General features: G+C 42.8%; 1 protein-coding gene across 1 annotated transcript; it reads right to left on the bottom strand.

Annotated features, from left to right (window-relative positions):
- Window positions 1-769: 769 nt before the first annotated feature.
- On the bottom strand, window positions 770-11,728 carry LOC110501714 (transcription cofactor vestigial-like protein 3). The gene is made up of 4 exons (XM_021579457.2): window positions 9,319-11,728; window positions 8,246-8,609; window positions 3,244-3,834; window positions 770-1,687 (listed from the first exon to the last, which is right to left on the bottom strand). The coding sequence occupies exons 1-4, from the start codon at window positions 9,439-9,441 to the stop codon at window positions 1,650-1,652; spliced, it is 1,116 nt and encodes a 371-aa protein (XP_021435132.1). The 5' UTR covers window positions 9,442-11,728; the 3' UTR covers window positions 770-1,649.
- Window positions 11,729-16,281: the final 4,553 nt, after the last annotated feature.

Consider the following 16,281-nt stretch of genomic DNA (forward strand, 5'->3'; position numbering starts at 1 on the left):
ATCATCGGTGCCAGATGCACCAGTTCCAGTATCTCAGAACAGGCCGGCCTCCTGGGCTTTTCACGCACGACAGTGTCTAGGGTTTACCGAGAATGGTGCGAAAAACAAAAAACATCCAGTCAGCGGCAGTTCTTTGGGTGAAAACAACTTGTTGATGAGAAGTCGAAGGAGAATGGAGGATGGCAAAAATTGTGCAAGCTAACAGGCAGGCCACAAACAGGCAAATAACAGCACAGTACAGCAGTGGTGTGCAGAAAGGTTTCTCAGAACACACAAATCATTGCTCCTGGTCACAGATGGGCTTTTGCAGCAAATGACCACACCGGGTTCAACTCCTATCAGCTAAAAACAAGACAAATCAGTACCAGTGGGCACGCCATCACCAACACTGGACAATTGAGGAATGGAAAAGCATTGCCTGGTCCGACAAATCTCGGTTCCTGTTGCGTCATGCTGATGGCAGAGTCAGGATTTAGCATAAGCAGCATGGCCCCCTCCTTCCTTGTGTCAACGGTAAGGGCTGGTGGTGGTGGTGGTGTAATGGTGTGGGGAATTTTTTCCTGGCACACGTTAGGTACCTTGATACCAATTCCGTAACGTTTCCATGCCCCAAAGAATTCAGGCTGTTCTGGAGGCAAAGGGTTGTCCTAATAAATTGTCAACTGAGTGTATTGCCATATATTACTTTTCCCTATGGGCAGGTCATTGCTAAACCATGCTGAGTGATGTCCAATTATCTGATACAAAATAAGATACTTTGAGTCAGTTCTTAAAGATGAGGAAATGTTTGCCAATAGAACTTAGCAATTTATTACACATCAGTAATTACATGATTTCTCCGCACATATAGAATACTAGGCAACATGACAACACAGGGTTGGTGAAAAACAATTAGCAACAATCAAACACTTTAAGGAAATGACAATCACATCAAATTAAAGTACTATATACAAAATATATTACAGTCAATTACACACATAGTTACACACATAGCACGAAGTAAAAAAAATATCAGAAAGAGGCTTGGCTGAGCAGTGTTCCCACAAACTAAGTTCTTTAAACAGAACGATCATGTGGTATATTAGGTCCGAAACAGCCAGCTAATACTTTTGGTACAAATTTGAAAAATATTTGGCCAAGAAGTGATCAGAAGTATCCCTGGTGAGTGGTGTGAGGCATGGAGAGTGGTCTAGGCTTCTCCAGTGCTTTCTAAAAGACCTACAGATGTAGGATCTTAATTTGAGAAAGTTTGCTACAGCAGTAAAATAATCCTGCAGCAACAGGAAATGTGAATTATTATCTGGATTATAATAAATTGACATGTTTGTAGGGGTTTATACATTTCATTCATTAGGGAAAATTAAGTCTAAAACCTCAAAGTGGAAATTACAAACTTTAGAAGCCTTTTTAAAACTGAAATACTCTACAAGTTTGCATTTCCTGCTTTGCAGTAAAATTCTTATCAATAAAAGAATGATCAAATTAAGATCCTACATCTGTAAACCCACCCTGGACTTTTTCTAGTGAGCGGAGAGTCTTCTACTTGAGAGTGAGTACACAGGAAATGTGTTGTGGTTCCAGGGGGTTCTGTTAGAGCTGGTCACAGCTCAGTGCCAGGGTGATGTCACAGTGATGTCATATCCTCTCTCTCAGAACCAAACAGTATTGACTTTGTCCTGATCCAGACCTGATAAGAGCGTGAGAGAGCATAACATCAACTTTTAGATTCAACAAAAACGTAGCATGCATGTAGACATCAGTGGAGGCTCCTCAGTGAATTTCATAAAAATAAAAATAGTAAAACATTTAAAAAGTTATCCTTTTTAGATTAAACTATACTAAATATATTCACATGTCACAAAATAATTGATTCAACCACACTGTTTTGAAATGAAGGTCTACAGTAGCCTCAACAGCACTCTGTAGGGTAGCATAATGGTGTAGCCAGAGAACAGCTAGCTTCCGTCCTCCTCTGGGTACATTGACTTCAATAAAAAACTTAGGAGGCTCATGGTTCTCACCCCCTTCCATAGACTTATACAGTAATTATGACAACTTCCAGAGAACGTCATCCAATCAGAGCTCTTGCAGCATGAACTAACATGTTGTCCACCCAATTAAAGGATCAAAGAATGAAACTAGTTCATAAAGCATAAGCTACAGCTACCTAGCTAGCATCGCAGTGCATAAAATGTGGTGAGTAGTTTACAAATAGAGAAAAAGACAAATGTTGAACAGTTTTTAACAAATGAATTAAGGAGAAGCAAGAGACACAGAGAGAGAGAGAGATATTTAGTCATTTATTTTCACTTTCACTTTGCTAGCAAATGCAGCTAGCTAGCTAGTTTAGCCTACTCAAACACCCGGCTCAAACAGAGGGATACTATGTTAGCTACCTGGCTATGCTATGCCTATCTAGCACAACACTGGAACTCTTACAATTCAAGGTAAGCTTTTGGTTTTACAAATGTATTGCCAACAGTGTAACTGCTAAAGTGCTTATTCAACTGCTTACTGACTGCACACTGTAACGTTACTGCATAATTGTAGCTATGTTGACTATGACGTTACTTTGGCTAATATGGTGACAACGATGTAGGCTGTGTGTAGCGGTTATGATTTGGCATGGAAAGGGTTTTCACCTGGACACATTCAGCTGATGTGTTGTGCATTGAAGTCCTCAAGCAAAGGGAAAAGGTGAGAGGAGAAGAGTGCAAAGATGCGAGAAAGAATACAACGTGGTGGCTATGAAAGTGAACTGTGTTTACATGTTATCTATGGGGGGGGGGGGTATTCATTTCACAGATTCTGTTGTAAACGTTTCTTAAACAGAAGCAGACGGAACGGAATGTACAACTGTTGGACTAATGATTACACACTAAATCAGATAGATTCAGGCAAGAGTGTACAAGGCAGTATTTAATGTGTCTGACCATGTGTCACTGTCTGTCACCTCAATTTTCTCTTAACCTGTGTGTACCTACGTTAAAAAAAACTTGCATTCATAGGCTAGGTTGTAGCAGAAAAATTCAAGTATCATGTAGTAGCCTAAACCTATCAATGTTACATCGAACTGGGTGAATGGAATATGAATGACAGCCATTCAATATGCTGTAATAAAAATAAGGCCATGCGGATGAAAGAAAAATCATCCCTCTTCTTAAATGGCACTGACCACCACTGGCAGACATACAAGAGAGAGAGTGCATGTGTGTGTATGAATGCTCCAAGTCCGGGGCTTACCTGAGTCGTAGGTATCCAAGGGTGTGTGTAGAGCTGCGGGCCAGGCTGGGGGGGTCAGGGTGGGGGGGTTGGGGCTGGCCTGCTCCACCTCTATCTTCACACCACTGTGTATCCCTGGGCTCTGGCTGCTGTGTGTGTTACTGTGTGTGTTACTGTGTGTGCTATGTCCAGCAGGGCTGTGGGCTAGGGGGCTCTGAGTCTTCACACCAGGCAGGAGCAGAGGGCTGAACCTGGGGTCTAGGCCTGGGTCATGGGACGGGTGGGGATGTATGACCGGGTGGGTGTGGTGGGGGTACATGTGTGTGTGAGGGTGTGTGTGTGTGTAGACATTGTGGGCGTGTGTGTAGCTGGCGGATGTCTGAGGGTTGCGGCTGTAGGCCCAGGGGTCTGGGAGAGAAGCTGTAGGAGGGAGGCTGGGCTGGGGCAGAACGTGGCCAGTCCACAGCGCACTGTCTGGTGCATGGAAGGCTGCTGGGCTGGGGGAGAAGTCTGGGTGGACGGAGAGACAGGGGCTGGTCTGGGACGGGTAACCTCCACCCCACAGAGAGGAGGACAGGGAACCACACTGGGCCTCCGAGAGAGATACACTGTCTGTGAGAGGGAGGGAGGTCATTTGTATGAGAAGAGGTTGTTATGGACACAAGTTTCTACCATGTAATTGTATTAATTCTAGATAAAAAGTAACAGTAAAATGTAAATTTACAGTAAATTACTGGCAGCACAGAAGTCAGTAAATTACTGTAGATTTACCGGAAATGAACTGTAACAAATGCACAGCATATTACTGGAACACCTGACTATAGTAACATGCTGTATTTCTATAATTTACAGCACATTACTGGAACACCTGACTATAGTAACATGCTGTATTTCTATAATTTACAGCACATTACTGGAACACCTGACTATAGTAACATGCTGTATTTCTATAATTTACAGCACATTACTGGAAGAACAGAGGTTAGTATACTGCTGCAGACTTACAGTGCAGGTCTCTTTACTTGCTGTGACTGTGGTATATTCTTATTTACCCTCATTTTAATACACTGACTGTAAGTCGCTCTGGTTAAGAGCATCTGCTAGATGACCAAAATGTAAATGTGAAAATTAACACTTGCTAGGCACACTGCTTGGCATAATTATAATGACCTCCACCCCTAAGCAAGGCCATGTCATTAGGATAATACCCAGCAGTGTGCTTTGCAAATGTACATTTTAAACATTTACATTTTGGTCATTTAGCAGATGCACATGTCCAGAGTGACTTACAGTCAGTGCATTCATCTAACATTGATTTAGAAAAACAACACATATCACAGTCATAGGAAGTAAAATGTTTCTGGAAACAACTTTGCCCATCTTTGGCTAGTGCAAAGTGTGATACGGTCATTTTCACAGTAACGTGCCAATAGCTTACTGTGACTTAAAGGAAAATGCAGCACAATGATGCAGTACAATACTGTAAAATGTGCCTACTATACTGTAACAAATGAAATGCTACTGTAAATGCTACAGTAACCAGTTTTTTACTGTAATTACTAGTGGTGCGGAAACAAAGCTTCCTTTCCAGACAATTGTGTTGAAAATAGGTTCATTAAATGGTGTGTCATTAGCCTAGTGGTTGCAAGTTCAAACCCCTGAGCTGACAAGGTACAAATCTGTTGTTCTGCCCCTGAACAGGCACTGACCCACTGTTCCTAGGCCATCATTGAAAATAAGAATTTGTTCTTAACTGACTTGCCTAGTTAAATAAAGGTAAAATTTTAAAAAAGTGTTCGCAATGCACATTAGTGACTTCTGCTGGTCAGCAATAAATAGCAATGAGTGATTATAAGCTAGGTTTTTTTCCCTCTACTGATTTCATCAAAACTCTGTAGCGCAGCAGTAAGTCGTTGGCTTTAATGGATTGCCAGGTTTGCATCTTACATCATGTTTCCCTTTTTTGCCAACAAGTTTACTATTTTTCTAAAATAGAATCTATGGCATTTTTTAGGATGCTTATTAAGACAGCTTATTGTATTTATTTTTTATTTTTTTATTGAACCTTTATTTAACTAGGCAAGTCAGTTAAGAACAAATTCTTATTTTCAATGACGGCCTACCAAAAGGCAAAAGGTCTCCTGTGGGAAGAGGGCTGGGATTCAAAATAAATACCATATAAATACACAGTGGGGCAAAAAAGTATTTAGTCAGCTACCAATTGTGCAAGTTCTCCCACTTAAAAATATGAGAGAGGCCTGTCATTTTTATCATAGGTACACTTCAACTATGACAGACAAAATGAGAAAAATAATTTCAGAAAATCACATTGTAGGATTTTTAATGAATTTATTTGCAAATTATGGTGGAAAATAAGTATTTGGTCACCTACAAACAAGCAAGATTTCTGGCTCTCACAGACCTGTAACTTCTTCTTTAAGAGGCTCCTCTGTCCTCCACTCGTTACCTGTATTAATGACAACTGTTTGAACTTGTTATCAGTATAAAAGACACCTGTCCACAACCTCAAACAGTCACACTCCAAACTCCACTATGGCCAAGACCAAAGAGCTGTCAAAGGACACCAGAAACAAAATTGTAGACCTGCACCAGGCTGGGAAGACTGAATCTGCAATAGGTAAGCAGCTTGGTTTGAATAAATCAACTGTGGGAGCAATTATTAGGAAATGGAAGACATACAAGACCACTGATAATCTCCCTCAATCTGGGGCTCCACGCAAGATCTCACCCTGTGGGGTCAAATGATCACAAGAATGGTGAGCAAAAATCCCAGAACCACACGGGGGGACCTAGTGAATGACCTGAGAGAGCTGGGACCAAAGTAACAAAGCCTACCATCAGTAACACACTATGCCGCCAGGGACTCAAATCCTGCAGTGCCAGACGTGTCCCCCTGCTTAAGCCAATACATGTCCAGGCCCGTCTGAAGTTTGCTAGAGAGCATTTGGATGATCCAGAAGAAGATTGGGAGAATGTCATATGGTCAGATGAAACCAAAATATAACTTTTTGGTAAAAACTCAACTCGTCGTGTTTGGAGGACAAAGAATGCTGATTTGCATCCAAAGAACACCATACCTACTGTGAAGCATGGGGGTGGAAACATCATGCTTTGGGGCTGTTTTTCTGCAAAGGGACCAGGACGACTGATTGTGTAAAGGAAAGAATGAATGGGGCCATGTATCGTGAGATTTTGAGTGAAAACCTCCTTCCATCAGCAAGGGCATTGAAGATGAAACGTGGCTGGGTCTTTCAGCATGACAATGATCCCAAACACACCGCCCGGACAACGAAGGAGTGGCTTCGTAAAAAGCATTTCAAGGTCCTGGAGTGGCCTAGCCAGTCTCCAGATCTCAACCCCATAGAAAATCTTTGGAGGGAGTTGAAAGTCCATGTTGCCCAGCAACAGCCCCAAAACATCACTGCTCTAGAGGAGATCTGCATGGAGGAATGGGCCAAAATACCAGCAACAGTGTGTGAAAACGTTGTGAAAACTTACAGAAAACGTTTGACCTCTGTCATTGCCAACAAATGGTATATAACAAAGTATTGAGATAAACTTTTGTTATTGACCAAATACTTATTTTCCACCAAAATGTGCAAATAAATTCATTAAAAATCCTACAATATGATTTTCTGGATTTTTTTTCTCATTTTGTCTGTCATAGTTGAAGTGTACCTATGATGAAAATTACAGGCCTCTCTCATCTTTTTAAGTGGGAGAACATGCACAATTGGTGGCTGACTAAATACTTTTTTGCCCCACTGTATAGGACAGAACACACATGACAACAAGAGAGACAACACTACATAAAGAGAGACCTAAGACAACAACATGGCAAGGCAGCAGCACATGACAACACAGCATGGTAGCAACACAACATGATAGCAGAACAACATGGTAGCAGCACAAAACATGGTACAAACATTATTGGGCACAGACAACAGCACAAAGGGCAAGAAGTTAGAGACAACAATACATCACGCAAAGCAGCCACAACTGTCAGTAAGAGTGAAAAAGCATATCATCGAACGAAGCGTCAGACGTCAATGACGTACTTCTGATAAAGTGATACACGCATCGGCACACTGCTTCGAAGTTAGCTGCTTAGCCCTTTTGACACATGCCTCGGAGCTCCAATATCAAGCGTAACATCACTAGTAATTACATGGGATCAGCAGGTTCGCTGCTAGGTAGTTGTATATTACAGCATACCAGTGACTATTTGGTGTTTTATTTCACTTGCACTTGTAGAGGCCTTAAAAAGGCTTCTAAACTGGCAGTGACTACAGGGCCAAACAGATCAAAAGGACATGGCTAAACACTCAATCATTAAAAGTTTGAGACTTGCTGCCACTCTGATCTTTCCCCTATATACATTTAATTGTTAGGAAACTACTACCACATTTCACTTAAATTGTTACAGCACTTTCACTAACAGATGCAACAAGTATAGTCTCAAATGTGTTTATGAGCCACAACAATACCATGCACCCACAAAATGGTTTTGGCATTCCAAAATTACAGTATGGTACTGTATTCTGTGGGGGTGGAACTCAATTATATAAATTACTGGTGGCACAGAGACCAGTAAATTACTGTAGATTTACAAGACAAAAATAAAAACAAATACGGCATGGTACTGTATTCTGTGGGGTACAGCATTCTCACTAAGGGGTGCAACAAATATAGCCTCTTACAAGGCCTGCCTTGAAATATGTTAATGAGCCATACATTATTTTGCAGACCAAAACATGTCCCCACTATGCAGCATAACACAGTATTCTGCTGTAAATATACAGTAGAACAGGTAATGCAGTATTTTATTGTAAAATTGCATTGATCTTTACAGTACTGTACTGTATAGAATTACAGTATAAAACTTTTTTTGCTGTAAATGTACAGTAATTTGTTACAGTGAAAGATAATACGAATAAGACTGTTTTCAGGTGACATAATTCAAACTATGAGTAATGATATGAAAGTCCCTGTGTGTTCCTACCTTTCCACAGTCCAACCGAGGCAGAGGTGTGCATGGGGGTGGTCCTAGACGTCTTCATCTCTCCAGTGAAGGCACTGGTTTGGTTCAGAGCCCTAGAGAAATGTTCATCCACCACATCCCCAATGTCACCATGGAAATAGGTGAACAGAACACACCTGGAGCTCAGGTACTCTGCCTCAGCAGGCTGGCTGTCCTTCCCAGTACCCCCACAGCCCCTCAGCCCAGAACCCTCCAGACCCCGTTGGACCCAATGCTCCCCTGCCAGTCTCCCCCCTCCTCCCCCACGCTGCTGTTGCTGTCTCCCCCCTGGACAGTGCTGCTCTTCGCTGTCCTGCTGCATCCTGCTGTACACACCCAGCTTCTTCTACAGAGAGTGAAAGAGAGAAAGAGAGAGAGAGAGTGCACGAGAGATAAAGTTAAAGTACGAAAAATTAATCTCAAAGCTTCAGCCATGAGAGCACCATCTGTCTGTCTATTTTGCGCCACAACGATCAAGCCACATGATTAAACGTGTGCGCCACATACACTGAACAAAATAGCCTACATCAATGCCCTTGTTAAAAGTCATACTATCCGTTACAAACTTCAATTTTCTATGACCTCCATTTTAAAGGAAAACGAATCATCTTTACAGACCGAAGTTTATTCAAGAAGTTGTAGGGTGTTTCTCAGCGTGTGTTCTGGTGAAAGTATGTCAACTATGAAAATGCTCGTGGCCGTTCCAAAAGAACCATCATCATCAACATTCCTGAGAGACAGTGACGAGTTGTCATTAGCCGACACCCTTCTCACGGAACGAGGAGATGAATCATCCTAGTCATTATACCTGCTCGAAATGCATGGCGAGAAATGACCGCTTCAACTTTTCGAATTGTAACTTTATGAGTTCTGTGGTACACGGGAGTCAGGACTTTTCGCTGTGAACTGACATCTGCAACGGGCCAAAACTTTCAGCACGGAGTGTATTCGTGCCTAAAGCACCCGGACAATTATGGGAACACTAAAACAGCATAGTATTAAAAATATATATATATATTACAAAATATTTTAGTGCAGTGTGTGTGGATACCCACCTGCTGCTGGTGCTGTTGATGATGGTAGTATGCCGCTTTGTAGGCTGCTGCCGCTGCTGCTGAAGACGCAGGGAGATAGTGAGCTCCATAACTCTGGTAAAACATCACATCCAGACAACTCATGGCTGAGACGGCGCTGTCAGGGGCTCAGAGAGAAACACAGCCTGGATCAGCGCTCCTCAAACTGATGTAATCCTCACATCCACCGCTGCCTCCATATAAACCATGACTGTGACAATAGGCATGCTGTCGGTGAAAGGAACTGTTTGCATAAAGACAATACCGAATCACTAGGACCAACACCTCATACTGTGCCAAACCAAACCCGAGTGAAAGTGAACAAAAGGTACGGGACAAACTCCACTTGGTTATTAGAGCTACACTGATTGGAGGAAAGTTTTAACGGTACTGTATATAGAGGGAGAGGAGGGATAGGACTCTGCGTGCACACGCCCATGGAACTCATACACGCGGCTCGAAGTGGAGAGGTAGGATGAGGTATGATGAGTGTAGCTGCCACTTGAAGATTCATTCAATCAATCACATGTATTTAATTTTATAAATCCCGTTTTACATCAGCAGTTGTCACAACGTGGTCTACAGATACCAAGCATAAAACCTCAAGACTTGGCCTCGAGTTTCAGTGAAATGTAATTGTAAGTATCTTCAGATAAGTGAATGTAAATATTCAGCATTGTGTCATAGACTATCTTTCATTGTATGTTGATTGTCATTTTAACCCAGTGAGTGTAGTCTATCCATCGAGTGTAGTCTATCCATCGAGTGTAGTCTATCCATCGAGTGTAGTCTATCCATCGAGTGTAGTCTATCCATCGAGTGTAGTCTATCCATCGAGTGTAGTCTATCCATCGAGTGTAGTCTATCCATCGAGTGTAGTCTATCCATCGAGTGTAGTCTATCCATTGAGTGTAGTCTATCCATCGAGTGTAGTCCATCCATCGAGTGTAGTCCATCGAGTGTAGGGTATCCATCGAGTGTAGTCTATCCATCGAGTGTAGTCCATCGAGTGTAGGGTATCCATCGAGTGTAGTCTATCCATCGAGTGTAGGGTATCCATTGAGTGTAGTCCATCCATCGAGTGTAGTCTATCCATCGAGTGTAGGGTATCCATTGAGTGTAGTCCATCCATCGAGTGTAGTCTATCCATCGAGTGTAGTCCATCGAGTGTAGGGTATCCATCGAGTGTAGTCTATCCATCGAGTGTAGTCCATCCATCGAGTGTAGTCCATCGAGTGTAGGGTATCCATCGAGTGTAGTCTATCCATCGAGTGTAGTCTATCCATCGAGTGTAGTCCATCGAGTGTAGGGTATCCATCGAGTGTAGTCTATCCATCGAGTGTAGGGTATCCATTGAGTGTAGTCCATCCATCGAGTGTAGTCTATCCATTGAGTGTAGTCTATCCATCGAGTGTAGTCCATCCATCGAGTGTAGTCTATCCATCGAGTGTAGTCCATCGAGTGTAGGGTATCCATCGAGTGTAGTCTATCCATCGAGTGTAGGGTATCCATTGAGTGTAGTCCATCCATCGAGTGTAGTCTATCCATCGAGTGTAGTCCATCGAGTGTAGTCTATCCATCGAGTGTAGTCTATCCATCGAGTGTAGTCCATCGAGTGTAGTCCATCGAGTGTACTAACCTATAGTAGAACATTTGGCATAGTTTTCCAGTAAACTTGGCAGGTTCTGACATGACCCCAACAAAGGGAGAAAAAAGAAAGAGGCAGGTTAGACTGCAGTATAAAAGACTCCCATAAATTCTGTAACAGAGGGATGTCAACATTATTACGTACTTATATAACTATATTCATACTTCACTGAATAAACCAGTGGAACCAAGGAACTGAACCACACTGACTGACTGCATTCACCTGACTAGGATATTCTCTTCCCAAATCCAAATCAAAAGATTTTGAATAGGAATCAGGAATACATTGCGTTTCCACACACCCACTCCTCTTAGATCTATAATAAGAACCTGTGTGAAGGGGCCAGGGTTTGGTTTGGAACATGTCCCTTAGCTGTCTTTGGTCCTTTGGCTAGTGAGGAACTCAGTGGAAGATGTCAATGAGTGATCTGCTTCCACCTGCTGGTGACATCACAGAGATCACTGCTCTCAGATCGACAGGTCTCACCATAGAATAACTTAATTGAATAGGATCTCTGTGGGTCTCACCACTCCTTTCTGACCCTGAGTAAACCTTGTGTTTCTCACATGGCTGGTGCTTCTGTCCCAGGCTCCCAGCTATAGACCTGAATAAAGATTGTAAATGGTCCTGGCCTGTGATTTCAGACCAAACTCTGTAGATGGTGTGTCCGTGTCAGTTTTTGTAGAGCATAGACAGCTGTTCTTGAATGGCATGTGCAGAGGAGAGGAGACGAGAGGGGAAGAGAGAAGAGACAGGCGGGGAGGGGAGGAGGGGAGGAGAGGATAGGGGAGGGCAGGGAAGAGGAGATGGGAGGAGAGGAGATGAGAGGGGAGGAGAGGAGAGGGGAAGAGAGTGGAGGAGATGGGAGGGGAGGGGAAGAGAGGGGAAGAGATCAGAGGCTGTAAACAACAGAAGTGCTGCTGAGGATGATGGTGATGATGATGACGGTTATTATGGGGATATTTTTGGGAGAAGAGAGGTGAGCCTGCAGAGGACATTCAGCTGATGCCTGGTCTGGTTCAGACCCTCAGTGTAGAGGAGAGCAGGATAATGAGAGGACTACAGATAACAGAGAGATGTCTGAGTTCGCTGAGTCCACTTGTCTCTCAAGTGAGTTCCATGATGAAGCCTGACGTCCCACGCTGCTTTTCATACACGCTGGAGGAACAGCTGCCCTACACACATACACGCACACACGGAGAAATGACGTGCACACACATACACAAGCGCACACACACTCAGGGGCGAAGATATCAGTGTGTATATCCTGAGGTGCTCATTCACACTGGTCATCTCATTACAGAAGAACTCTGTGTAAAGTGTCTAAATGTTCGTAATACTGCTGTTTTATAATCCCTGTGATACTCAAACTTATGTATGTGATGTATAAATTAATGCGATCTTGATATTATTTATTATTGATATCAGTGTGTGTTGTTTTGCCCCAGTTTTAGAAAAAGGGGTCACACGTCTGAGATGTAGGAACATCAAATCCTGTGTGTATTATTGACTATAAGAGCTATACAGGTTATGGGGCAAAGCTCTATCACTCTCCCTATTTTCTTTAAAAAAAATCTTTCTCTCTTTCTCTCTCTCTAGCTCTCTCTTCCACATACACAGTTAGTATGCCACATTATGCTTTTGACATTTGATCCATTCTGACAGGGCAGTAGTTAGGAAAGATAATATGGTGGTTATATTATTGATTTCCTGATTCAGCCCTATTCCCTGTAGCTGTCAGATATGATGAGGTGGTGTGAGGGGCTGAGGCTGAGACAGGGGGTAACTGTTCCATTCACTTTGATGATGCCGCACGCTGCAGATGGAAGCTGAATTATTCAGTCTTGGTTTGATGATGTGTTAGGTCTGGAACTGTGGCATAGTCAGAGGCAGGTTTTGATGATGTGTCTTTGGGCTGTGAAAGTGAGGCAGTGTTACAGACGGAGACACACACACACACACACACACACACACACACACACACACACACACACACACACACACACACACAGAGCTAAGGACCCCACACAGATGCTTCAGTCCTCAGGGTCTCTCACTAAATACATTTCTCTCAGGGTCTCAGTCACATCTGGAGGTGCAACTCTCTCCTATCCTATCCTATCCTCTCTTCTCCTTTCTCTCCTCTTCTCGCTTTAATGAGATCATTATTAGAGGATGTTTAGAAGGGAGGTGAGGAGAATCACAGGGATTAGAGGAGGCGGACATGCAGGGATAAAGGCAGTTTGTAACAAGTGCGCTGAGAGTCGGGAAGTTGAGGGAGTGAATAAATAAATAAAATAAACATCATTCCCTAAACTTGCTTCCCGACTCTCAGCACATTTGTTACAAAATAACACCTCACCTAAGTATCAGGGTGTTTTTTTAAATTACATTTTTCTGTGTCAGAGTAATGACGTTGGGTCCGGGAACTGCTACAGGTTCTCATGCCTCAACCAGATCGCCAGGCTCCCCTGTCTCAGCCGGCACGTCGGGCTTTCATGCCTCAGCCGGATCGCCAGGCTCCCCTGCCTCTACCGATCTGTCAGGTTCCCGCGCCCCAGCTGACACGACAGGTTCCAGTACCTCAGCTGGCGTGACAGGTTCTCGTGCATCAGCAGGGGTGACCCGTCCGCTCCTGATCCCTGGGTTCGTCCCCTTTGTCGGCGTCCTGCGGCTGGGGCCGTGCATTGGGGAGGGGGTGCTGACACGTATACTCCCTCTCCGGCCTCTAGGTCATCAGGCTGCTGATTATCCCACACACCTGTCACCATCATCTTGCGCACCAGCACCTCATGACTCTCACCTGGACTCCATCACCTCCTTGATTATCTTCCCTATATCTGTCACTCCCCTTGGTTCTTTCCTCAGTTGTTATTGACTATGTTTTCATGTCGGTGTTTTGTTTGTGGTTCGTGTTCATTGTTTCTTTTATTTATTAAAACTCTCACTCCCTGAACTTGCGTCCCGACTCTCAGCGCACTCGTTACACAGTTGTTTGTTTTCTGCCCATGTTATGCTCAAAGAATGAAACTCATCCACTGGGTTAGATCTCAGAGGGCTGTAGTGTTTTGGTCTAAAATCTTGTCTTTAGCCTTGTGGAAAACACATTTCTGATTCACAACAGAAAACAAATAGAGCATATTGTTAGATGTTTTTTCGTTACGGTCTCTCTTCAGTACAGTAGTTGCCGTATCACTGGACATAATTACCATCCTAGTCATTAGTAGTGAGTAACTGCTGAATGTGATAAGCTGCACCTGTGAGTGTTATTAGTAGTAATACGTGATTAATAAGGATGACTTCCTTCATCATAAGAACTGCAGAGTCTGGAGTTTGTAACATGGATGTTGCTCTATTGTAATCCCTTCTGAAGAACACCTGCCTCTATAGGTTTCTCCAGAGTCTCTCTACAACACCTGATGATGTTGATGACCATGATGCTCTAATGGTTCATATCACCTCTGTAATCACCCAGCTACAGTACAAACTCATGTGTCAGTGTGCTGACTGAGGAAAGGAGAGGGGAGCGAAATACATTAATAGCCAATTAAATATCCATTAGTACAGCTGTAGTTATTAAAGTGGTTTTGTAACATACTAATACTGATCACTGGATCACCGCCTGGTACGACAACTGCACCACCCGCAATGGCAGGATTCTACAGGGGGTGGTGCGGCCAGACCAACGCATCGTCGAGGGCACACTGCCTGTCCTCCAGGACATCTACATCACCAGGTGTCACAGGAAGGCCAAGAAGATTATCAAGGACCTGAGCCACGGCCTGTTCACCCCGCTACCCTCTAGAAGACGGAGACAGTTAAGGTGCATCAAAGCTGGGACCGAGAGAGAGCCGACCTCCACCCAGTACCCTCCTCTGAACCTAAGACTGTCACTAGCTGGCTACCCTACACTGTAAAACATTTCATGTAAATTCTACAGTAACTTACTGGCAGCAATTGGACAGTAGGTTACTGTCATTTATTTGACAGTACAGCTACTGTCATTCATTTCACGGCAGTCCATTGTACGGCACCAAACGTGTTACTGTAATCTAATGGACAGTATATTCCTGGAAATACCCATGCAGCAACATATTAACCAGTGTTCTTTGCAAGTTTTCATTTGAACATTTACATTAATATTTTGGCTCTTATACGTAGTAACTACCAGTCAGTAGATTTAACCAAGGTTGATTAAAAAAACATATCACAGTCATAGCAAGTAAAGCTTTTCTGTAAGTGTTACTGAAAATGTTTTAGCTAAGGATACATTAGTCTTCAAAATAATTCTAATTACAACAAGATATCGTATGATATCTCTGACTAGCTCTGGATACTGCCAATACAATACTGAGATATTACCGGTAACTTGATTCCAGACTAATGAAACACAGTACAATATAGTGAAAGTGACTATTAAACTGTAATACAATTATTTCTACTGTATTTTACTGTAATCATAAGGGATTAGAGAAAGCAGGTCGTCTGTAGGTATCTGCATATTACAGCATATGAATGAATACTAGGTGTTTTATATCACTTGCACTTCTGGAAGACTTAACAACAGATGGCCGTGATTACAGGGCAAAACAGATGAAATGGACATGTGTAAATGCTCAACCATTTAAAGGTTTAAGACACTACCATTTTGATCTGCTCCATATATACTTTTGATAGGGAAATACTATCACATTTCACTTAAATTGGTACAGGACTCTGACGAAGGGGTGCAACAAATATGACCACTCTCAAAGCACTCCGTCAAATATGTTAATGACCCAGCGATTCCTTCTCCTCCCACAATACTTCGTCACAATGCACCATTGTTTACAGTATGCTGCAGTAAATGTATAGCAAAACAGCAATACAGTACTTTATTGTTGAATTGTATTGACAATAATGTTTGGTGTTTTATATCCCTTGTACTTTAGGCCTTAATAAAGGCTTCTAACCAACCATTAAAGGTTTGAGACTTGCTGCCACTCTGATCTGAACCCTATATAAAGGTCATTGTTAGGGAACCACTACAACAGGTGCAACAAATAGAGCCTCTTAAAATACGTTAATATACCATGCATCCACTAGTTCAAACGGTTTTTGGCACTCCATAAATGCAGTATGGTACTGTATTCTGAATGACAGTAAATTACTGTAGAGTTTCAGGACAAAGTTTGTAGAACTCCTAAAATACAGTATACTGTATTACTGTATAATGTGGGGGTAGAACATTCTCACTCACAGCTGCAAGAAATATAGCCTCACACATGCCTTAAAATATGTTAATGAGCCAGAGACTC

The sequence above is a fragment of the Oncorhynchus mykiss genome, chromosome 22 (assembly GCF_013265735.2).
Source record: "Oncorhynchus mykiss isolate Arlee chromosome 22, USDA_OmykA_1.1, whole genome shotgun sequence".
In the NCBI taxonomy this organism is placed as follows: domain Eukaryota; kingdom Metazoa; phylum Chordata; class Actinopteri; order Salmoniformes; family Salmonidae; genus Oncorhynchus; species Oncorhynchus mykiss.